The sequence below is a fragment of the Prunus persica genome, chromosome G1 (genome assembly GCF_000346465.2).
Source record: "Prunus persica cultivar Lovell chromosome G1, Prunus_persica_NCBIv2, whole genome shotgun sequence".
Lineage (NCBI taxonomy): Eukaryota > Viridiplantae > Streptophyta > Magnoliopsida > Rosales > Rosaceae > Prunus > Prunus persica.
Window position 1 is genome coordinate 11,145,420 of NC_034009.1, and position 24,396 is coordinate 11,169,815.

General features: G+C 37.4%; 2 protein-coding genes and 1 long non-coding RNA gene across 4 annotated transcripts; 1 reads left to right on the forward strand and 2 right to left on the reverse strand.

The window, feature by feature from the left end:
• Positions 1,550-5,756, reverse strand: LOC18789093. 2 transcript variants are annotated; one of them, XM_007222357.2, is made up of 9 exons: positions 5,529-5,756; positions 5,303-5,406; positions 5,029-5,201; positions 4,756-4,849; positions 3,863-3,973; positions 3,656-3,745; positions 3,382-3,467; positions 2,649-2,713; positions 1,550-2,138 (listed from the first exon to the last, which is right to left on the reverse strand). In XM_007222357.2, exons 1-9 carry the CDS (start codon positions 5,713-5,715, stop codon positions 2,032-2,034), a joined length of 1,017 nt encoding a protein of 338 aa, XP_007222419.1. In that variant the 5' UTR covers positions 5,716-5,756; the 3' UTR covers positions 1,550-2,031. The 2 variants fall into 2 exon arrangements, with proteins under 2 accessions (XP_007222419.1, XP_007222420.1); XM_007222358.2 differs by having other exon boundaries at positions 5,303-5,415.
• LOC18788916 (probable serine/threonine-protein kinase At1g54610) lies at positions 14,022-18,623 on the forward strand. The gene is made up of 7 exons (XM_007222404.2): positions 14,022-14,791; positions 15,151-15,435; positions 15,559-15,876; positions 16,084-16,311; positions 16,520-16,620; positions 16,996-17,107; positions 17,999-18,623. Exons 1-7 carry the CDS (start codon positions 14,426-14,428, stop codon positions 18,293-18,295), a joined length of 1,707 nt encoding a protein of 568 aa, XP_007222466.1. The 5' UTR covers positions 14,022-14,425; the 3' UTR covers positions 18,296-18,623.
• Positions 18,345-20,706, reverse strand: LOC109946420. The gene is made up of 2 exons (XR_002269559.1): positions 20,182-20,706; positions 18,345-20,068 (listed from the first exon to the last, which is right to left on the reverse strand). It is a non-coding gene; the product is annotated as an uncharacterized LOC109946420 (long non-coding RNA).

The following is a 24,396-nucleotide window of genomic DNA, read 5'->3' on the forward strand; positions in this document are numbered from 1 at the left end:
TGTTGGCATTTTGCCAAATTCTAAACGCTAATCAATGTGAAAGAGTTTTTTTTTTTAAAGGACTTTTTTTATTAAGAAGGGCAATAATATATAAAATTAACACACATTACACGAATTCTAAGACTCGAATCTAAAATATTGCCTAAAGAGCAATTGCTCAAAATTACTGTCGTTTACTAATGAGAAAGACTTTTAGTTGTTGTAAGTAAATAGAGTTGAAAGTTGGATAAAGTATGAAAAAATAAAGTACCGTATCTGTTCACATCCAAAATTTTGCACGAGTTGGAATTTTTTCCGTCATGTTTATATTTTTTAATTTTTAATTAAGGCTTAAATGTTGAAATGGTCCTGTGTTTTACCTTATCGGCCAATTTAGTCCTTGTGTTATTAATTTGGCCAATTTAGTCCCTGTGTTTGTATCTATTAACAAATTTGATCCATTCCGTCAAAATTATGTTCAAACCTAACAAAAGAACATTTAAAATTTTGTAATTAATTGTAAAGATTTAAACTCAAATAATAATAATGCTAAAATGATTAAAACTCACACAACCTCAACCTCCAATGGTCTCGATTCCTGTAGGAAAAAAAAAAAGGATTCTTGGTAGAATTGATGCCTACTCTTTTCTTGCTGCAAATTTTCTTCTATCTTCTGTTTAAGATTTTCTCATACTCTACCCTTCATCTCTCTCTCCTCTCCGATCCATTGGTCTGAATGTCGTCGACTTTTGCCACAGCCAGGATGATCAATTGGCGGTAGAGCCGTCAAGCTTACGGTGACTGGCTATGATGATCTTCATGATTTGTCAGAGAGAGAGAGAGAGAGAGAGAGAGAGAGAGAGTTGTTGTAGTTTAGGTGGGGTTGGAATGGTGGCTATGGTTTTGGGGTTGGAGTGGTGGTGGTGATGGTGGCTGGGTTTGGGAGGTGGTTGAGGTGTGTGCGCGAATTGGAGAAGGTGAAATTTAAAAGAAATATATTCCATTTTCAGTTTGAATTTAAAATTTTATCATCAATTACAGTTTTTTTTTAATTAATTTTATATTTTTAAAGGAATGGACCACATTGACTAACATATACAAACACAAGGACCAAATTGGCCAAATTGATAACACGGGGTCTAAATTGGCCCATGAGATAAAACACAGGGACCATTTTAACATTTAAGCCTTTAATTAAAGATAATGGGAAACAGGAAAGAGTCGGGAGAGAATTTTCCCAAACGAGGAACAGATGGAATTAAAAACTCAGAAGTAAAGGTCATTGTGAATTGTTTTCACTATTTATTCATTTTGTGTATTTTCCCCTTCATCTGTCTCTCTTCTCGGTATGTTAAAACAAAATTCTTTTGAGAAAAAAACAGGCAAATGGTGAAATTGGTGAAAAGTTTAATTATCACAGGGGACAAGCATTTAAACCAAATAGCAAAACATTAAAAAGAGTGTCGACCGTAAAGACGGGATCGTGTCTGAATACTGAATCAAAGAAGAGAAGCAGAAAACTTGCTTGTCATGCAAAGTACTTGTAACATTAATTGCAATAATTAAACAATTATTTACGGTTTATTAACATAATCAACTTGCATTATCAATCTTTTACTCACTAAAAATCTGAGTCAAATCGCAATGGACCGTAAATCAATCAAGAAGAAACATAGTTTGTGGGTAGCAACATAAGCATACAGAATACATCTTATGTAGCAGAAAGACTTACGAAAATGTTCATACATTTGAGAGATTTATATGGTCAGGTCCTACATTGAATTTGGGACCAATTATATATATATCAGCTCCCTGTACAGAGACACATGAAGTCCAATGTTCGACATTGCCGCAGAGCTTCAATGGCCAGATAATTCTGACTGAGGAGGTTAAGAATTGTCAGTTCTCTACAGAAGCGAGCCCACTGCAGCTGGTATTTCCAAATGTAAGACCTTGAGCAGCTCCATGGCAAACATTACTTGGCTCAACTTAAACCAATACTTCCCACCACTAAATCCAATCCCAACAATGCAGATAGATGCTAGTCGTAATTCAAATACTCTCAAGGAATTGAGAGAAACTGGGGTATTTTGGTTCCCACCCTATTTCTTCACGAGTTTTTGAGTTGTTTAATCTCTTGCCCAAAGGATCAGTAGTTCCTGCATAAACAGCATCAAATAATCTGAGGTGAGTTTCGAAACCGGAATAATTTCCTAAATTTTCAACATTTCTTGAGTCTTCTCAAGAAGTACACTAAGGCATCATGCTAATGATAAAGTTAAATTCACCATGTATACAGTGTTTGGATTGAGGAAAACTGGAGAGAAGTTAAGCGGGATGGAGATAATTTTTTCAATTTTCCACGTTTCAATGATTTCAACAGAGAGAAACATTAGAAACAGTGAGAATGAACTTTGGGGCCTTATTTTCTCTTATAACTAATTTTTATTCTCTTCATTTTAACATTCCCAATTAAATTATGTTTACATTTCTTTCTAAGATATCCAAACAAGAATAAGGGAAATTCAAAATGTTCTCTGCTCTCTTCTTTTTCCGTTCATCTCTTATCTCTTCTCTACTCTCCTTTCCTAACTCAAATTGCTTAACACACTGAAAAGAAAATCGATCCCCCCTTTAATATAAATATGGAATACTAGCAAGAAGCTTACCTGTAAAAGCCTCAAACACTCCTGAAAATTTCCCACTTTTAGTAACCAAGTCCATTACTTCTTGCCTGTAAAGATATTAGCAGGGCCAAAGACGCTCATGTCACTAGTTCACTTGTATGATTAAGGATCAAAAAGTAAACAACAAAATGATAATAAGAATCTGGGTATCTCTTTCCATCTAGCAGTGTGTGTGTGCGCGCAAGTGCACGTTGCATGCACATGTATGACAAGATGAGCTGACATCAGGTTACCTTGCCAGTTTTAGGCTGATCCAACCATTGGCTTTAGCATTTAATCAAACACATAATGTAAAACAACTTCAAATAGATTCAATATAAGACAAAAACGCAATGCAAAAAGGGTTCAATTTATACACAAAAAATACTAATTTTAATACAATATTGATGGAATGGTTAAGAGGCATTTGATTCACTTGAAATTTGATATTAAGCATGAGTAGCATTAAATCCAACTGTCAAATCAACAAAGTGAATAAAACTTTTTGAAAAACACGACGGTACGATGAGTGGAAGATGGGTTGAGGCCGGGTTTCCCCAACCCTTTTAAAAACTTTGGGAGCATCGTTTGAAATTAAACCGACATGAATCAATCGTATCACTACACACACACACACACACACACAAAACATGCAACTGCTGCCCTGTTGACCATACAATAAAGTCAACACAACTCAACAATGTTGAAGGCCGTCATGCATCTTTAAGATTAGGACCTGGACAATGGATGATTGTCACAACCCAAGAGGATCCTGTTACGTAATCTCTTCTTCAAGATTGCAACAGAGAGGGAAGCCGCATCCTGACAATGCAATGAAACAAGAAATATGTTGCTGAGAATGACAATACAGAAACAAATATTTAAAAGCATTATACTCAAACTGAAAAGAAAAACAGATTCTAAATATAATGAAAGAAAGGAATGGATATTAGTAGAACTATATTGAATAAGTTATCATAGACACGAGTACAGTAGGATGATTCAGTCACCTCATAATGTATAAGATTTAGGACGTGATCTGGACGAGTTTCTACGATCCCCTTGTGTAACCAATAAACATGTGCACCTCTATCTGATTTGTAGGCATAGTTAAGGTCACTTTCAAATATGAAAAATACTAAGATGCACCCAAACCTGTGAAAGCTTTCCTCTACTGCACAAATAATCTTTCAGAGTTCGACTTTCATAAAGGATATGTAAAGCCCCGCCAATCTAAGAACAACACCCCCAAACTCCAGCACTACTTTTTCTGCTTTAAGAAGGACATCAGTCCTGGGGCTCCTCCCTATTGGCACTGCTGGGGTGTCCTGCAAAGAAGAATATGAACACTATGACAAACAAAACTGATGCAGGAAGCGTAGGACCTAAATTTATTAGTTTCCTGATATATTTGTTAGTTTCCTAGATTCTCTAGTTTTCCAAATTCTAGTAGGATTTCTACTTTTCCAGATTTCTAGTTTTAAGTTTCCTATTTTATTTGGGTTAGAGATCTGTTTAAGCAAGGGATTTTTATCCTATTATGTCTAGGTTTTAGTTTCCTATAAATAACCCCATGTAGTTCTTTAAAATTCATATTCGGATATTGAGTAAACCTTCTCTTAAAACCTTGTGATTTCTGTCCTTCCTTCTCGGTTCTCTGATTTCGGTCCTTTCTTTCGTCCCTTCGATCTATATTTTCGTCAACTCGACCTCCGATATTCTTTTTGTTCTACTGTTCTGCCCTTTCTTTCGTCTTTTCAATCTATATTTTCGTCTCCCCGATCTCTTATATTCTTCTATGTTCTATTGTTTGAGTGCTTAATCTAATACCTATGGGCTGTACTACTGGAGTGTCCTGCAAAGAAGAATACGAACACTATGACAAACAAAACACTCTATACGTCCAACACATTTACAAAAGCCAACAAGTTTACGGAAGGAAAGAGGCAGAGGATTATTCAGAACATCATCAATAAAGCATCTTGGCAGCAACAGCATTAATTCAAAAGACAAAACCCACATAATACATGGACACGAAAACATGTGTGAGTCAATATAAGAATAAAAAAAAAGTAAAGAGTTGGTACCACTAGCAGAAATAAGTGTCTACCTCATCACATGGACCATTGTCGTTGCAATCATATGGTGCAGAGCTTGAAGTAAATAAAAAAGAACCTTCACCATTCCAGTTCAATGCAGCCAGTCTGCTTATTCAAAAAAGCTCAAACCATAAATCTTCTACAGTTAAATTAAATAAGTGATTGCCAAAATTACAAATTGATTCTACCACAACATAGATAGTACTTAATAAAAATCAACAAACATGAAACACTCACTATCCAATTATCACTTTCAAGCATGTATTCAATTTCCATGCACTCACCTAACATCACCAGGATAATCCGAGGTTCTTGATGGTGGAGCACAAAAGATTACATAAGGAAACTTGTGGGTGGTTTTGGTCCCCTTCAAACATGGATTAATACCCACCTTACTCAACTCCTCATGGTGATCAACTGTCATTGTTTGCCCATGTATTTCACACCCAGGATGCTCCTACAAACATTAATTATTTTAACCACTAATTACTAAACTAAACACAATCTTAAGACTGCATCCCTGAAATAATCACATAGAGACCAAGATACGAAAAATACCTCCCGCCATTTTTGTGCCACTAAGCGCCCGAGAACTCCTGGCCCCACAATCAGCAGGTCATTGGCTCCCACCCTCCCAGAAGAGGCTACCTCCTTTTCTTCATCTGGTGCACCTTCACCCACCAACCCATCAACAAATTTCCAAAAATTAAACAAACCCAAATAAAAAAATACAAAATTTAAAAGAATTTGAGTGAGAAATAGGAAAAATAGAGTGAGATTAGACCAATGGTGGATGATGATGATGATGCAGAGACTTGGAAGGGGGTTGTCGCCATGGGTGTATTGAAGTTGGTTCTCAAATGGGCAAACTTGAGAGAGGGGCAATGAAGATTTGGGAAATGCCCAACGAGTCCTTGAGGTCTTATTGATGGCGTGGGGAGACCACTGAAACAACAAGCAATGGCTACCATTGTCTCGAGCTTGGAGACTGTCGCAGAGGATTTGATAAGGCAGATGAGTTGCCGTGCTGGTTATGGAGAGTTTCTCACACGCCAATCAGGAGTTTACACGTCGTGAAGCAGGGGATGATCATGGCCGTTGTTTGGAAAGATTTTGCATCCAACGGTCAAAGAGGAAACGTTCCATACCGTTGTGATTTTCGGTGGGTGGGATGGGTAGGATGGGTTAACCAGTTGCCCGGATCCGGATTAAAAAAACAAGCTGCTTCATCCAATTCAAAACGACGTCGTTCCGTAAGGTTGAATTGAACAAACGTGGGTTTGTATTCATTGGTTTCATTGGCAACGTGGCACTTGTTCATCGTTAGCGACGGTTGTAACAAAGCACAGTGAAGATCAAGCCCAAGTAAGATGGAGTGCAAATTAAAACATAAACTTGCTTAGCTTCTAATAAAATCAAGGGTAATTTTCACTTTATTACGGTAAAGTTTATCGACGTTTAGAGTTTGATACATCAAATTTTTTTTTATCTCAATCGCATACATAAAGTTCATTTTCTTATCACTTTCATATGCAAATCTGCCATGTAAACTCACTCATATGATGTCACGTGGTCCATATAAATATTATTTATTTAATTAATTATTTTAAAAAACTTTAAAATAAAAATCTCTCTCTCTCTCTCTCTCAACTCATCCCCCCCTCCTCCTCCCACCCCCTTAGAAGCCCAACCCAACCCACAATCCACCCTTACCCCCCAAACCTGCAGAACCCAGAACCCACCCGCAATCCCAGCCCCCAACAGGGCCGGTCCTGAGTTTTAAAAGGCTCATGGCGAAAATCTAAAGTGTGCCCTACACACATTAATCACAGTATACTTCTTGTTTTATCAACTAGGCATTGGTCTTATCAAAAAAAAAAAAAAAAAAATTAATCATTGGTTTTTTTGAGAAAGTATTTATTCCAAAATATTTTTAGACTTTGAGCAATGTCTTCCATATTACTAAATAATGAAAAACAAATGTACAGCTATAGATACCATATCAGTGAGTCAAAGAATTTCAAGAATGCAAGTCAAGTCAATGTCAAAGAATTTCTTTTAAAACTCTCATCATGGATCCTTTGTTCCAAAATTTCATATTCATCTCAATATCTTATTCCTAAATTATGAAAAACAATGTCTATTTAATTTTGATTCATCTTACAAGAAAAATAGAAAATCACTCAGGTTATTTTCGCAGAGGAACAATTCTAAGAGGAAAGCAAGGTTTCTATTTGAAAAGAAAACCCCAAGAATAGTACATATATTAGTGATTCAAAGAATTTGAATGAATCAATCCAAGAAAACCCCATGATTTAAATGACTTAGAAGAGGAATCGAAAGAGAAAAAAAAAGCAAATCACACATGGTTATTTTTTGCAAAGGAGGAAACCGAAGAGTAAAATATAAATGAACTTATCATCATCGGCATCAGGGAGAAATTCGATAAGAGTTCTTGTCGCTGATAGATTGGGAGGAGATAGGATAGGAGGAGGTCTAAGAAACGATGTGAAAAATCTACAAAGAAATTAACAACAACAAAAAAAATCATATTTTCCTTTTCACTTGATATCAAATCATGAAAATTTATCTTTAATTGAATTCTACAAGGACCAATTTCACACCGAACAAAAGCCCACACTTTGAATTTGAAATCTCCCCAATCTACCAATAGAAAATTTAATTTAGGGATTCATCACTCTGGAACTAGTAGAAGAGGCTTAGATGAGATGAGATGAAGAAGAAGAAGAAGAAGAAGAAAAATTTAGAATAGATAACGTTAACCTAGAAAAGTAGAACGGGTAGAACAAAAGGGTTGAGGAGAGGAAGAGATCGTCGTTATGAATGCCATTTTTTGTTTTTCTCTCAAAAATATTAAATCAGTTTCTAATAATATAATATAACATTTATTTTTTTTAATTTGGGGCCCCCCTGAATAATGGGCCCAAGGCAATCGCATTGACTGCCCCTGGTCAAGGCCGGGCCTAGCCCCTAGATGCAAAGTGTTCGAAATTTATTTTCTTTTTCAATTTTTGAATTTGTACACACACACACAGAGAGAGAGAGAGAGAGAGAGAGAGAGAGAGAGAGAGAGAGAGAGAGAGAGAGAGAGAGAGAGAATGGATCTAGATAGGTCTCGGGTAGGGCTGGGGGTGGATCTCTGGTGGGGATTAAGGCAGTTGTATGGTGGTGTTGGGCTTGGAGGTGTTGTAGGTAGAGAGAAAAACATAGGGTGAGAGAGAGGAAGAGAGGGAGGGAGCTGGTCGGGGAAGGAGGGATTGGGGGTTGGCTCGAGGAAGTGGGGGTCTGTGAGGTTAAGTTGGTGAGGTGGGGTGGATCAAATGGGTCTGTGAACCCTTTAGGGTTGGTTGGGGGTTCTGGGTAGAGATGGGGGCAGGGGGGAAGGAGGAGAGAGAGCAAGGAGAGAGGGAGAGAAAGGGATGTGAGAGAGAGAGAGAGAGAGATTTTAAAATTAATTAATTAATTAATGTTTATTTAATTATTTCATAATATATGTGGAACATGTGGAATCATATGAGTGAGTCTACGTGGCACTTTTGTTGCCACGTTAGCAATTAACAAACTTGTTAACATAAAGATTGAGACGAAAAAAATTTGATGTATCAAACTCTAAAAGTCGATAAACTTTATCGTAGTAAAGTGAAAATTACCCTAAAATCAAATATGAGACAAATGTGTGCTCAATCTAAGCTTAATTTTGAATTTTGGGCTAAACTTGAAATAATAAAGATTACAATGGGGTAGTTACACAAAAAATTAGCACAATAAATCATATCAGAGAAATTTAGGCATAGTTCTTTTTCGATGAAGTCCAAAAAAATATAGTGAGTCTAACAAAATCAACAAAAAAAGGCAAAAAGCCAACCATACATAAAGTCTGATCCAAGCATAAGCCCGCTTCAGACATGTAACATCCCACATCGATCAACGAAGAGGGGGTGATGTGTCTTATATGTACATGCTCATCTCCATCTAGCACGAGGCCTTTTAGGAGCTCACTGGCTTTGGATTCTATGGGAACTCTGAATTTAAGCGAGTTTGGGCTAGAGCAATCTCAAGATAGGTGACCCACTTGGAAGTTGCTCGTGAGTTCCCAAAAACAAAACTATGAAGGCGGGGCCCAATGCGGACAATATCGTGCTACAACGGAGCCAATTCTGTTTGCTTCAATGTCATTTAGAGAGCAGTAAAGTGGCCAAAGCTTAGCCGTAAGGGTGTATCCTTTTACAATCCAGGGGCTATCATCTAGAAGCTGGTTGGCAACATCTTCCTGACGCACTGTGATGGCATAAACATTGGGTTTGGCTATTGAGACCTTCACTTATCCCATATTATTCTAAGCTACTTTGAGAATCTCCTTGACCACAGATTGAGGTAGCTCCTGGTCTGCAATGAGCAGGCCCATTAGTGTGATCTTATTTTCATGTCTTTCCTCCAAGTTGAGGCTGTTTTCAAAACATATAGACATCGCATCAATCTCGTCTTCCCCCACCTCCATTTTAGACAGCAGTTTAATGACTACTCTGAAGCACTCCACTTCACAAGAATAAAACACAGAGGTTCACAAGATGTGCTAGTTTGAGCACACAACAAGCCAGAGTCGAGCCACTAATGGATCCTTTTAAAACACAATAAGTTCAAAATACCTTGAATATCTTACAATATCAGTTGGGAAACCTTATTAACCTTACATTTATACGGTGAAGTATACTTGTTCACCCGTTTTCGTGTTTACTCCTGAGGTGGAAGGGCGAAGTTCCCCACTGGCTTGGAGACCATTTGTTGGTCGACAAGTCAGCTTTCTTTAGTGTGTGAGCGTGCCACTGCTAGCAATGTAAATTCTAGCAGACTTCTTTTAGAGTGGATAACTTGCGCCCCAAGTTACTAACTTCTAAAACAGATTATTGTGAATTTGGGTGAGGAATATCTCCCAAGTAAGTTCTTTTCTTGCCTCAGACTGGTGAGGACTTTCATAATTTATCTCAATATCAAACGGCTGTTCTGGCCAGAAAAATTTGATAGAAGTTGGGCTTTTTTAGGTAGAACTGCCTTTTACAAAACAATAAATATGCATATCGACGCTAGGAATGTTAAAAGACGGCCGGAACTCCGTTTCTGCTTGGATGGAAGGCTCTGGCTTGGGCTGGACTGGACACACCTGGGTCGGTCCGTACTGCTTCGTGACTTCAAATGCTAGGTTGAGCTATAAATCGATACCAAAGTTCGATTTTGGCAGAGCTTTATGTTTACTTTACGCTTCGTGAAGCCTTTTAGTGGGCAGAACTGCAGCTTCTTCAGTTTGAAGAGGCAGAAATGGCTGTTCTCGAGGGCTTGGTGGGCTAGGGATTGCACTACGAGCGTTGTTATGCTTGAGCAGGACTTTTCATAAGTTCGCTGAGGTCTCCACGTTTGTGAAGATTCAAATTCTGCTTGCCTTGGCTTTTGCTGAACCAAATTTGTAACGAGAGAGATCTCGTTTTTAGAAGACTTATTTTCTAAGTCTGAACTTTGGAATTCTGATCTAAAGCTGGTTTCTCTTGGAATCCAAGTGAGCTTTTGGTTGTTTTCTTGTTGTTTTTTTTTTTTTTATTGATGAATTGAGTGTCCTTTCCTTCCTTGCCTACTTTTATTTTTATAAGAGACCCTCTTGGGGAGGTGGTTTCACATTTAAATAATGGGCGGTAAAAAGATCTCCTATAACGTAAAGTAAAAAAGGATTTTTATCAATCATGACAGATAGGCTCTTAGTAGTCACCTCCTAAAGCAGTCCCTTCCCTGGTTTCCTGGGTGGCAGCTTTCTATTTCAACCAACGCCACCGTCTGTGTGGGCTTTTTATGGCGGTTGGTTTTTCTTTTGTATTTTCTGAACAGTTCCCTGTTTCCCGTTTTAATTTAGAAAGCGTGACCCGTGAATTCCTTGGAAGATGGTGTATTGCTTTTTGGAGTAGAATCTCCGATCACAGATGGGTTTTGATCTTCTGCTGGCAGTGTTTCAGAGATGTCCCTCTCATATTTTAACTTAGTTGAAATTGCTGACTTTTCAAAGCTGAGGCAATCACGTGCGTGTGTTTTTAATTCCCTTGGGTTTGCAACCAGCAAAATTTATGGGCTGATCCTTGAAGCCCAAGTGATAGTTTCCACGTTGATCTTTCTTGGGCCCGGTTTTTTTGTTCTTGACATCCTGGCCTGAAGCCCAACCTGTCTGGATCCTAATTTTGTTACCCTCAAGTTTTTGGGCTGGGCAGGTAATTTCACCATGGGCCTGTCTTTTGAACTTTGGCATGCCAAATTTAGGCCCAAACAATACTGTCACTGATCAGGACAATACGAACACCCTGATTTAGTAATATCGGTATAAATCCCCAAGGTTTAAGAATTAAGGCCCCTTTTGGTTCACAGAACGGATTTGAGGGGAAATCACTTTCCATGTCATTTCCCAAAGGATGAGAAATGGAAGATTCATTTCCCACGTTTGGTAATGCCGGGAAAGTAACTAGGAAATACCACTTTATTTCATTTCTCATGTTTGTTTTGTGTAAGAATGGAAAACAAAGTTTGTATAATTTTCCAATTATACCCATATTAAATCAAATAAAATAACAATGCATTTAATGATATATTTTTAATTCTAAATTGTTAATGGGGACAAAATGGTCATGAAAAATGTTCATTTAATGTTGGCTCATTTTCCCAAACTTTCTCATGAGGAGGGAAAACAAAACCCAAGTTGAGAGGAGGACTTTACTTTCCCCCTTATTTTCCCATGTGTTAGGCAACAATTTTCCATGTCTGGACTTATCAAACGTGGAAAAACAATTGATTTCTCATCTCCAAACCTCTTTTCCCCTTAACCAAACAGGACTTAAGAGCCAAGAGGTTGAAGGTAGCTCCCCAAAAGAAGAATTTCTCACCCTCTATACATATTATAGATTGTGTGTGCATTTTCTTTCAAATGTTAGATGATGTTCCAAATAAGAATCTTAGTTTATTCCTACCAATTCAAACAAATGAATGTATATAGTTGGTGGTGAAAATTTCAAAAGGTGAATTTGAGGGAGTCTTTGGCGTAATGACTTTTTGTAAGGTTGTTTTTGTAATCCTCAATTCACAATTGATAAGATTAGTCTTGTTTTGAGGGAAAAATAATAAATAAATACAATAAACTCTTCATAATCTCATTATTTTATGTAGTTGAATAATTTACTCATGCTGATGTTTTGGCCTTGATGTTAATAACGTAATTAGCAGCTTTCTTTTGCAACAATTAATCTCGTGACTGTCCTACTCATCGTTTGCGTCTAACCTGCTTCAATTCTAACATCATTGAAAGGGATAATTTTATGGCTACGTATGGTCAAGATTTGCTAACTTAATACGTACCTTAACAAACCTTGTTTCCATGTCATTGTCTAATATTTTCCTCCTCCTTTGAAAATCCAATTCAATTGTCATCTCAATCGTATTAACCTCGTCATTAAGTTAATTATACAAGCCAACAAGATCTAATTCAATAAAAAAAGATCCTTAATTTGTAGACACGCAGTTTCAAGTTCGAATCTCTATGGTGGCTCCTTTATAGTGTGTGTGAGAAAACTCCCCTTCTCCAATATTGCTTATAATAAAAATAAAAATAAAAGAAAAAAAGTTTAATTACAAAATTGATTGCAAAGTACTTATATAAAACTGCCTTGTAGCAAATACTTGTTGCTTAATTATAATTAATGATGGATTAATAAATGTATAAAAGTATATCTCCAACACCAACAACAAATTCCTTTAGCTTTTAATACATGTCACTTAAAAAAAAAGTAAGATAAATTACCAAAAAATAAAAGAGAGTAAAATATTTATTTAAGAAATATAATAATCGTCCTATTTTCATATATTGTCACAGATATTGTAAATTGGCATCGGATTTCAAGTAGCTATCAAATTAAAAAGAGGGGGTCCAAATATCAAAATGTAGCGAACCCAACAATCCCACCTGGGTCCTAAAATCAATGACCTCAAACGTAAAGGACAACTTAAACAATTTACACAATATTAAGGAGTAGAGGACAACTTAAAAAGATCTTCTAGGATCAAGAAAACTTGCGACTCTTTTGGCCTATATTGAAAGAGAGGAGAGTGATATATCCTTCTCAAACAATTTCACTTTACACATATAACTCATCAAAAATACTAAAATAAAAGAAAGCAAGTATTTTTTCCTATTACTATTATACTTATTCGCATGTGGACTTGTGTTTTCAGCATTGTTGACGAGTCGTCAATGTGCTGTTAATAATATAAAACACACGGAATTTACGTGTTCACTTTTATGTCTAATTTGAACAAATCTAGAATATGATATATTTTTATGTTTTACTATTGTAATTTATACATTTCTTTATTAACAACAGGATTTTTATTTGAGTAAACTTAGAAGTTAAAATGATTATGCACTTTTACCTAATCAATCTCAAATACTCCAACAAATATGAGTATTTGTAGCTCCAAAGGTAATTACTTTATCTCTACTCCTATGAAGAGCATTTGAATACCCCCTCAATGGAATATTCGATAAGAGGGTAAAATCCTTGTGGAGTGGAACCCATTATACCTTCTCACCAAACAACAATCTTCAATTTAAAACATAATAACAAGATATTATATATATATATATATATTTTGGTTATGCAACCGATATTAAGGAAAGGGGAAAAGTTTGTGAAATAGTTTTAATACTTATGTTTATATCTAAAACGAGGTCCTGTTGAAGGTTAAGAAATGTTTATGGCTAGAATAACAAGTAATTTATATTTAAAAACTAATTAACAAAAACAAACGTTGTTTATACATAAGCAAAACATCCACCAAAAAACCAGTGAAGAATATAAATTTGGACATTTTCCTATTACCAAATACTAGTCAATGAAGAACGAGGTTATGGGTCTGCCCTGACATTGATGGTGAGAGTAACTAATTTTCCTCTAAATTTTCTTCCACCAAAATAAAAAGGAGAGAAATTGACCTGCCTGTCCCTGAATTGCTGTTACTCAATGAGACTTGAGATAGAGAGAGAAAGAGTCAAAAATACACAGAAAGAGGAAAGAGAAAAGAGGCCAAAAATGAAAGGGAAGATCCACATGAATCCTTTTACTCTTTTCTAACATTCTCTTTTACTAAATCTTTAAACTCCAACTAAAATTTTAAAAAATATTGAAAAGAAAAACTCTATTTAATTTAATCCCAAAAACCAAAAAGCAAAGCAAAAGTAACAAATAATGGTTGAACTATACGGATGTTACGTCTCCAATTCAAGACATTTTTCAGGGCAATTGCTTTAATTTCCTTTTTATTAGTGAACTTGTGTGCTGTACTAGTATAGCAAAGCTCATACATTTGTTTGACTGTGCCCACAAATTGTGGGCAGCTCAGCTTCCTCCTCCTCCTTCCAAATCATTGCTCTTCTTCACTTTTGTCTCAAAAAAGCCAAGCCCTCCTCTTCAATTACCACTCTCTTTAATCAAAACCCTTTCTTTCTTTCTTTTTTTCCTCCATAGCCCATTTCCTCTACCAAATCACTAGGGCTTTTGCTTTGCTCTGCTTGGTCTCCATAGCAGAAGAAGCAAAATGTGCAGGGACTGTGAAGAGAAATGAGTCAATGACTGAGAAGAGATGGGGTGCGTCTTCGGCAGGCAGGCTTCGGCGAAGCCAGTAGGGAAGAACGAGGGTGGAGAAATTAGGGTTTCCAAGAAAGCAGAGGCGAGCGGCGGCGAGGTCACTGAGGCTCGGAATGGTGTGAGTAATAGTAACGATAACAGTAACAATGGTCGCAAGGAGAATGAGGAGGAGAGGAGTTCGAGGCCCAAAGGCGAGAAGAGGCGATCGTCCAGGCCCAATCCTAGGCTCAGCAATCCCCCCAAGAACCTCCATGGCGAGCAGGTTGCCGCCGGTTGGCCTTCCTGGCTCTCCGCCGTCGCCGGCGAGGCTATCAATGGCTGGACGCCGCGCCGTGCCGATACCTTCGAGAAGCTTGATAAGGTGTGACGCTTGGTTGTTTTTTTTTCTCTGCATCCGATGATCTTTGTTTGTTTGCATCACATGTGAGCTTGTTTGGTGTTCGATGATTTTGGAGTCTTTTTAATGTTTGGTTGTTGAGAAAATGTAAGGAAACATAAAGGGATTAATGTGAAGCTAAGAGTAGGAAACAAAAGTTGAGTCTTTCTGTATCATGTTTGGTTTCTAATAATAGCGATCAACTCAAATTGGTAAGCTTCATTAATGAATGGATTAATTAAACTTTGATTTAATTACTTAGCTATTTACTTGCTGAAGTTCTTACCTTTTGGGTGAATGAATGGCTTAGTCAGTTGTGCTTGTGCATTTGTTGTCTTGATCAGATTGGGCAAGGGACGTATAGTAATGTGTACAAAGCTAGGGATGCTTTGACGGGGAAAATTGTTGCACTAAAGAAAGTTCGGTTTGATAATTTGGAGCCAGAAAGTGTAAAGTTCATGGCTAGAGAGATTCTCATTCTGCGCCGTTTGGATCATCCTAATGTTGTAAAGTTAGAAGGCTTAGTGACTTCGAGGATGTCGTGTAGTTTGTATCTTGTATTTGAATATATGGAGCATGATTTGGCAGGACTTGCTGCAAGCCCTGCAATCAAGTTCACAGAGCCTCAGGTATTGCACAATTCTCTTGCTTTAGTTTTATTTTGTTTAGTTGACATATAAGTGTACAAAAATTCCCCTTTTTCTTGGATAATGGGTCACTTCTCTCTTATCTGTTATTTGTGAATATGGCAGGTTAAATGTTATATGCACCAGCTATTATCAGGGCTTGAACATTGTCACAACCGCCATGTGCTTCATCGTGATATTAAAGGGTCCAATCTTCTTATTGATAATGGTGGAGTCCTAAAGATTGCAGATTTTGGATTGGCTTCCTTCTTTGATCCTAATCACAAGCAACCAATGACTAGTAGGGTGGTCACTCTTTGGTATCGGCCCCCAGAGCTTCTTCTTGGTGCCACTGATTATGGTGTAGGTGTGGACCTTTGGAGTGCTGGCTGCATTTTAGCTGAGCTGTTGGCTGGGAAACCAATCATGCCAGGTCGCACAGAGGTAAGTTCTAAATGCTTCTATTTATTCACTGAGTTCCTTCGCTGCACTGTGTTTAGTTTGTTTGGTTTGTCACTGGTGGATCCTGTGGTTGGGCTGTCTTTGATGCTTTGAGATTCATGGATTTAGTTACATTGTTGGTATTCTGGGTATGTTTGTGTATAGAAAACATGTTTCCAGTCCTCCTAACTAAGCTCTTACTTTAAATAGGTGGAACAGCTACACAAGATATTTAAGTTATGTGGCTCCCCTTCTGAAGAATATTGGAAAAAGTCAAAGTTGCCTCATGCAACCATTTTTAAGCCTCAACAATCATACAAACGATGCATTGCAGAGACATTTAAAGATTTTCCACCGTCATCGTTGCCACTAATTGAGACCCTCCTTGCAATTGACCCAGCTGAACGTCAGACTGCCACTGCAGCATTGAGGAATGAAGTGAGTTTTCATTTTTCACTATTAAATAGATCTTGTCAAATTTCCTTTCTTCTTTATTCTCTTGTACAGGATGTTGAATGCCGGTTCTTTTATATTTATTTTATTTTTATCTTCATGTAGTTTATCATCCTCACTCAGGAATAAGTTTTCTTCGTCTGATTTATAATCTATTGAATATTGTCATGTGATGGTTGTCTATCTTTTGCAGTTCTTCGTAACCAAACCTTATGCTTGTGAGCCTTCTAGCCTTCCAAAATATCCACCCAGCAAAGAGATGGATGCTAAGCTACGGGATGAAGAAGCTAGAAGGTTGATGATTGCAATTAATGAATTAATCTTAAAGTATTAATTATTACTGTTTATCTGACCAAATTTTCTGTAGTTAGATTAACAGCTCACATGAACACGAACCTTTAGAGTGTTATTTAGACACCCTCCTGAAGTTTTAAACCAACAAATCTTAATATGTAGAGAATTATCGACACTATTATTTTGATGAAGCATATGTATTTCCTTGACCTTTGACTTTCCATATATTTTCACATTTCTTTGTAAGGTTGTTGTTCTTCTATCAGTTTTAAATTCTCTCGGTCATTTCCATTTTCTTCTTCTGATTCACCTCCCTCTATAAAAATGGAAAAAGTGCTTGATATATGCAACCTGAAACGAGTTTCATGATTGTAGATTGAGAGCTGTTGGGAAAGCTAATGCAGATGGTGTGAGGAAATCTCGCCCACGTGATTGCAGGGGACTTCCTGCTCCAGAAGCGAACGCTGAGCTTCAAGCCAATCTTGATGTATGTCATATAAGCTGCTTCTTTATTCAACAATATTTTCTTTAGTAGGTTTTAAGAATTAACATAGGCAGTCCCATCCATTATTATAATTGAGTTTAGTTTGTGACAGTAACTGTTTTCAATGGTATCTTATCTGTTCTGTCAACAAGTAAAAATTGTTGTCTTAGAATACCTGGAAAAAAAAATTCCCTTGCCAGTTGCCACCACCGTTGTTGTTTAGGTAGAATTATGAGTCAAAATGAAGAGCACATGGATGGCATACACAGCACTTTCTGTACATAGGGTACCTAACCTATCTTGGTTTTCCCAGTGCCTTATATGGAGATAAGCTTATGTATGCCTCCCTCACACAGTTTAGCTAGAGATATGCATATTGTATGTGCTGCTTATCATTTTTAATATAATAATACTATGGTACATAACTCAAGCGAAATGGGGAACAAGCAAGTTGGTGCTGACAACTAATCGATGTTGTGTCAGTATTTTAAGAAATGATTTATTAACACATGCCACCTTATATGCTATAAAATGAAGTGACTAAACCTCCGTCAACCTTTCAAGTGGGGTGGCCTAATTGCAAAACATCTGGGTTCATTGGAATATTTGGTGGTAACTATCTGTTGTAGTTGATGCATATGGCTAACAATGGTTTGGGATTCCAAAATTACACTTAGGCTTCTGATCCCAGTGGGGGAAATGGCACACAGGGTTTACTAATGTATATGAAGGATTGAGCATTGTTGGTTGAGTCAGAAATGTATTTTAGCATTGACTTTGTTCTAATGGTGCCCCTTGACTGTGTAGCTTCACTACGTGAGCAGTTAAACTGGTGGCTGTACTTAAATTTGAGCACTTGTTAATTGTCCTTCTTTATGTTTTGTCCTATTGCAGAGGCGACGCCTAATAACACATGCAAATGCAAAGAGTAAGAGTGAGAAGTTTCCTCCTCCACACCAAGATGGAACGCTTGGCTATCCTTTGGGTTCGTCAAATCACATCGATCCTGTTTTTGATCCTCCTGATGTTCCATTCAGTTCCACAAACTTCTCATATTCAAAAGAATCCATCCAAACTTGGTCTGGCCCATTGGTGGACCCTGGTGCAGTAGGGGCTCCAAGGAGGAAGAAACACGCATCAGGACATATTCATTCACAGTCAAAGTCCTCAAAAAAAGACTCAAAAAGATGAGGGTCAGCTCGGATCAGTTAGAAAATGTCATTTGAAACAACTTTCTGTCATTTTGTGAGACTGCTCATGAGGGCTGCAAATGCTGCTGATTCATCCGAGCCGGGAAAGCCATTCAAATTGAGAGGTGATATATAATTATATATCTTGTAATTCAGTTTTCTCATTTGTTTTCTATTATTTTTGTATGAGAGGCTTATTTATATTGTATATTTTATTTCTTCATATTTTCTCTCTGCCTTTAAACAATGTATTTAGGTTAGTTGTAATTCTAATAAATTTGTTTTGGGAACTCCAATCTTGGTTTCAGTTGTCATCTCCAATTTTGTTATATGTTGTAAGCTCTACGCCACGTGTTCCAAACCTGGTAAAGAACTTGTAAATTCTTTTGTGAGCGAGGCTTGGTTTTGGTTGGATGTAATTCTGAAGGTGGATCAAATGGAGAGTGCTTAAATTATCTTTTTGCAGTTGGTGCTCTATCTCCTGTAAAAGTTGTAGTGGCATTAAAAGTGAATGAGGTTGAGAGGACCAAGTGCTCATATAAAGGTGGAACATGTTGATTTTCTTTTAAGTGGCAATGCTCAACAAAGCAAGTACAAGATGTCAAGAATTTGCCGAAGAAAAAGCAAAAGGATTGTAAGAATGAAAGTGATTATGTTCTTTTCAGAAACAAAAAATGAAAGTGACTATGTAATGGAATTGCTTAAGCACTTTTATTAGGACCTCGAAAATTTTATTTAAAATCCAAGTGCTTTAATAATCCATAAGCATTTTATATCAAACATTGTCAGAAGTGCTTCTCAACTCCTTGTATACACATGAAAATGAAAGAAAGCAAGCAAACAATCCTTAAGAGCATCTCTAGCAGAATTGCTATACTCTGATCCTTAACCATTTTGGCTAGAATGAGGGCAAAACACAGCTTCAATGGACTTGCTATCTAGCTCTCTATTTTGGAGAACTCCCTATTTGAGTTTGGTGGCTCTCGACATTTGGAGAGGATGAGAGAAAAATTGAGGGTTCTCCATTTCTTCCTATTCTCTCTCCCTAGACACACAACCCTCTCTCACCTCTCACTTTTTAATTTTTTTAATGAACTTTTAATTTAGAGAGGATGAGAGAGAAATAATAAAATATTAAAAATCAACCAAATTAGAGAATATTATTGAAGAAAACTACCTTTAAGTAGTTTGTTATAATGACTTTCTAGCTATTTAAGTTAAAATTTGGAGAATCCTGGAGATGTCACCCAACCAAGCAATGAATAGTTTGCCCAGCCACCCACCTCATCCAGTTTAGCCTATAGCTGGCTGGCTGGCCCCCTCCTCCTACGCTTTTTGATCTCCTTGAGCCACATTCCCCCAACTTCCACACTTTTGCCTTTGCTGTTTCCTCAACCATTGGGCCTGGATCCAGGTGGCCCCCAACCATCACTGCCTTAATTGCATGAATATCCAGTAGTATCAGCAAAATGAAACTCCCTAGACACTTCTGAACTTGGCCCTCATTTGTAATTGGGTTCGTAAATTTTTTTTTGAGACAATTACATTCGTTAACTTGATAAATAGTTCCAATTGGGTCCTGCCATCCAATTATGTCAATTTATCTGTCAAAATGAGGGGGTAAAAACGTCCTTTCGGATTCTTCATCTAGCATTGACCCCAACTCCACCTTCTTCTTCCATCATTGACCCAACAAACCCACCTCAAGAATCTGACTATTTTGGAAAGCCACCTTGTTCTTCCATCATCAATTCAACAACCCCACCTCAAGAATCTGACTATTTTGGAAAGCCCATTTGTTAGAGGAGACTTTGTGCAGAAAATTCCAACGTTCTGGAATTTCAGAAAGACAAAAAAACAAAAAAAAATAGCGAGAGAGAAACTTACCCTACCCAACAATTCTTTTCTTCAAGGAAACTTCTTAATTCCACAATCTCTTGGCCTCTTCCCGTGATTTTCACCTTTACTTTTGCTTTCATTTGTGTTCAGCAGTCTCCCTCTTTGTCTCTCCCTCTCTCTCCCTCAACCTATTCCCCCCTCCTCCTTCAAAACCCAGATCCCAACCGAACCTGCAAAAACTTATTTGCCGAAAACCTTAGTTCGGTACCTTAAGGAGATGTTTTTCTGGTCAAGAAGAAGATACAAAACACAATACTCTATTTTACATAATGTACAAAACCCAAAATCCCAAGTAGACAAGTTCAATCTGTCTTGACGTCAGGACTGTGGAGGGAAAGGTAGAGTACGTTCTTTGGCTTTCTCTCATTGGTTTTAAGGGGGTTGGGTTGGGATCTGGGTTTTGAGCGGGTGGGATAAGGAGGAGGGGGAATGGGTTACGAGAGAGAGGGAGAGACAGAAAGGGAGAGCTGAGAGAGAGCGAAAGAGAGAGAGGGATTTGGTTTTGGATTTTTTATTTTAAGTTTATTTAATTAAATAAAAATCAATTATTCAATTTTTAAAATTTAAAAATATTTTAATTTAGATTGATGGTTTTAGCCCTCAAATTAATGGCCAAATTGACAGAAGGACTCAATTGGAATGGATGAGAGAGTTGGATGACCTAATTGCCTAAAAAAAAAGTTCACGGACCCAATTGTAAATGGGGGTCAAGTTCAGGGACGTCTACAGTAAATAACCCAAAATAAAATAAAGAGCTAATGACAAAAGACATCCTGCAAGTTTAGGGTGGTTCTTAATATGAACCCCAAGGTATCAATTTTACTAATTTACACCCTTACGTTTGCAACATCGTCTAATTTCATCCTTTCAATAAGTTGATTGTGTGGTCAATTATTAAATCCTGACGTGTCTACTGTGGGACCTACCTACTAACCAACTAATTCCTAAATTTTTTTTTATATAAAATGATAAAATAACATAAATTTTTAAAAATAAACTTAAAAAAATCCCAACCCCTCCTCAACCCAATAAACGCAACGCCCCCTGTTCACCCACTCTTACCCTGCACCAACCCCAGCCCCCATCCGTCGTCTTCTTAACATTGTCTGCCCAAATCGTCCATGCATCATCAGATTCGACCTTAACAACCTCAAAAGCACCCAATTGCTCGAACCCAATTGAGGAAATTAGATTCAAGTAATACCCAAATGGGAAATTGGGGAAAATGGGAAAGGAGTTGGAAGTTTCAACATTGTGAAAAGCTTGAAGGACCCAAATGGGGAACTGGATTTTCTGAGCACTTGGGTTTGGGATAGTCGAGATGGCTATGATGGGAAATGACAAAAGGTGTGGGCTTGGGAAAAAGTTGGGTTTTGAGTGATGTTAATGTTCATAGGGATGGTGTGTTTTTGTTGAGTTTGTGAAGAAAGTTGGCCAATTGGGGGTAGAAAGAAAGGTATTGAAATCGATGAAGAAGAAGTTACAGTGTTGCAGAGTAACTCACACCTTGGAGTTTGCTTATGCTTTAAAGGTTTCATTTCGAAGATGAGAATGGAGATGGAGGGGGTGAACATGAGGCGCTGGGTTTGTTGCCCGCGCTGGTGGGGTGGGATTTTTTAAGTTTATTTATTTATTTTAAATTTATGTTATTTTATCATTTTATATAAATTTATTTAGGAACTGATTGGTTAGTAGGCGGGTCCCACAGTAGACACGTCAGCATTTAACGATTGACCACATGGTCAACTCAAAGGAAGAATGAAATTGGACGATGTTGCAAACGTAAGGGTGTAAATTGATAAAATTGATACTCGAGGGTCCATGTTGAGAACCACCCCAAACTTGCAAGGTGTCTTTTGTCATTAGTCCTAAAATAAATATTTCACATCCATTTAAATAATTGTTATTCCGACCATAGATGCATGTGAGATTCGTATATAGTAACTAGTGAACAATTGAAAATCATTCAAACACACACACATTAGCTCTCACTTTGTCTGAATTACAAGCCATTGAACTGAGATGTAGGGAAATGCAAAATTGGCCAATTCGGCATAATCCATGCAACCAATAGATAATAGAGGTGATTCTTTTACATGCTGCCCGCACAAAGAGATTTTATAGAATACTACAGTAGTATGGTCACGTGGTATATCTTATTCACATATTATAATATGGGTGGACGACATGGTTTATGTCCCCCTTTTAGAGAATATTATCAATAAATATCCACTTATATTATAACACGTGTGTAAAATGTACCACGTAACCGTACTATCATAGTATTCTATAATCACTTGTCCAACGTAAAAATCGTGTAAAACTTTGAAAAGCCTACCCATCTTTAAGGCTTTTTTTCTCTTATTTGCAGGTCTTTCAAGGGATTTCTCTAGGCATGTGAAATTTGGTTTCAACAAAAATTATGATGATGTTGCTTATGATGACATACAAGTAGGGTGTTCACTCTTATTAAAAAGGGAAGATGAAATGATCCTTGAGGAAAACTCAAAAAGTAGGGGGTACAAACACCTTCAGTGGTTAATGCAGTCTTTGAGTGGACACATAATTGGCAATTGGGTACTTCGACATCTTTCCAATATTAGGAGAATACCGATTTGGTTGTTTTCCACGATTCTGTCTGAAATATAATTGGTATCCAATATAATAATCAATTAAATTCATAGGAGTTGTAGGGATATTCTCAGGAGATTGGTTGTCTTGTACTGTTGAATGAGAAGGGGGTCTTCATTGTATTCAGGTTCGTCTTCTTTCTCAATTGAGTCAAAAGTAGTCAAATCATGGGACATTTCAAACAGGCGACCGGTGGAATTCTTCAAGGCAACTGCTGGTTTTATCCCGAGGTGAGCTATTTGTTCTGCTTTTCGAGGCGATCGATCGCTCTCTATTAGAATTAGAACGATCGGTTATTTTTTCCAGGGAGCTTACTGTTTGAAGCGACCAGTCGTTATTGTTAGAACGATCGATTGTTTTCATCCAGACTTCGATTTTTCCATCCTCTAAGGTGCTCCAAATCTGTGCTTCACTTCGTGTATCCCCCTAAAGCGGAGAATTAGATACTGGGTCATGAAAGAATGTCTCGAACTCTAAAAAAAGTGACATCTATAGTGACATACGTGCACCGGGAAGAAGGATGATATTATCAGTAGCCTTTTTGATGAGTGACATATCCCACAAAAACACAACTAAGTGCACATGGATCAAGTTTGCTGAGCTGATTTTTGTGGAGATGAACAAAGGCTAAGCATCCAAAGATTCAGGGTGTGAGCATCAAAACACAAGGCAATGGCCCATGTTGTGTAGCACTTGTAAGGGAGTTTTAAATTTTAAAACACTAGAAGGCATGCGGTTGATTAGGTGAACTACAGTGATGGCGAGGAACATAAGCACTAATCAAAAGTGCTCACGTTGTTTCAAGAAGATGTCGATTCTTTCGTTCAATAACACCATTTTGTTGTGGTGTCTGAGGACATATCGTCTCATAGATAATTTTATAGTGTTGAAAGTAAGTCTGAAAGTCATGATTGACAAATTCTCCACCAAAGAATCTGAATTTGAGTATTGAACTGAGTTTTCATTTATTTGTGGAAGAACTGAAATAGAGGAAACTTCGTTTTTATTCTTAATCAAATCAAGCCATGTCATTCGTGTACAACCATCGACGAATGTGACAAACCATCAAACGCCAGAAGGAGCAATGATAGGCCAGGGTCCTCAGACATCAGAGTGAATTAACGTAAATGGAGTAGTACACTTGCTCGTACTCAACGAATAGGGCACATTGTGACTCTTGGCCAAAATACAAGTGTCACATTTGAAGTCAGAGTTTTTGAAACTTGAGAATAAATCTGGTAGAATATGTGTCATATAAGTAAAGGATGGATATCCCAAACAACAGTGCCATAACCAGTTTTGTCTTTGTTTGCTATTTGAGGAATATATCATGATATTAGCCATGCCTGTACTAAAGTCATCTACATAATATAGCCCCCTCTTTTAGTACCACGACCAGTAATCTCTTTAGTGTGAATATTCTAAAGCAAACAAAAAGTTAGATAGATTAGTACACAATATTTCAATTGTTCAGTAACCTGACCAATTGACATCAACTTATTGGATAGAGATGGAACAAGTAAAGTATTAGGCAATGCCAGAGAGGATGAGAGACCAATATTGCCAGCCCCT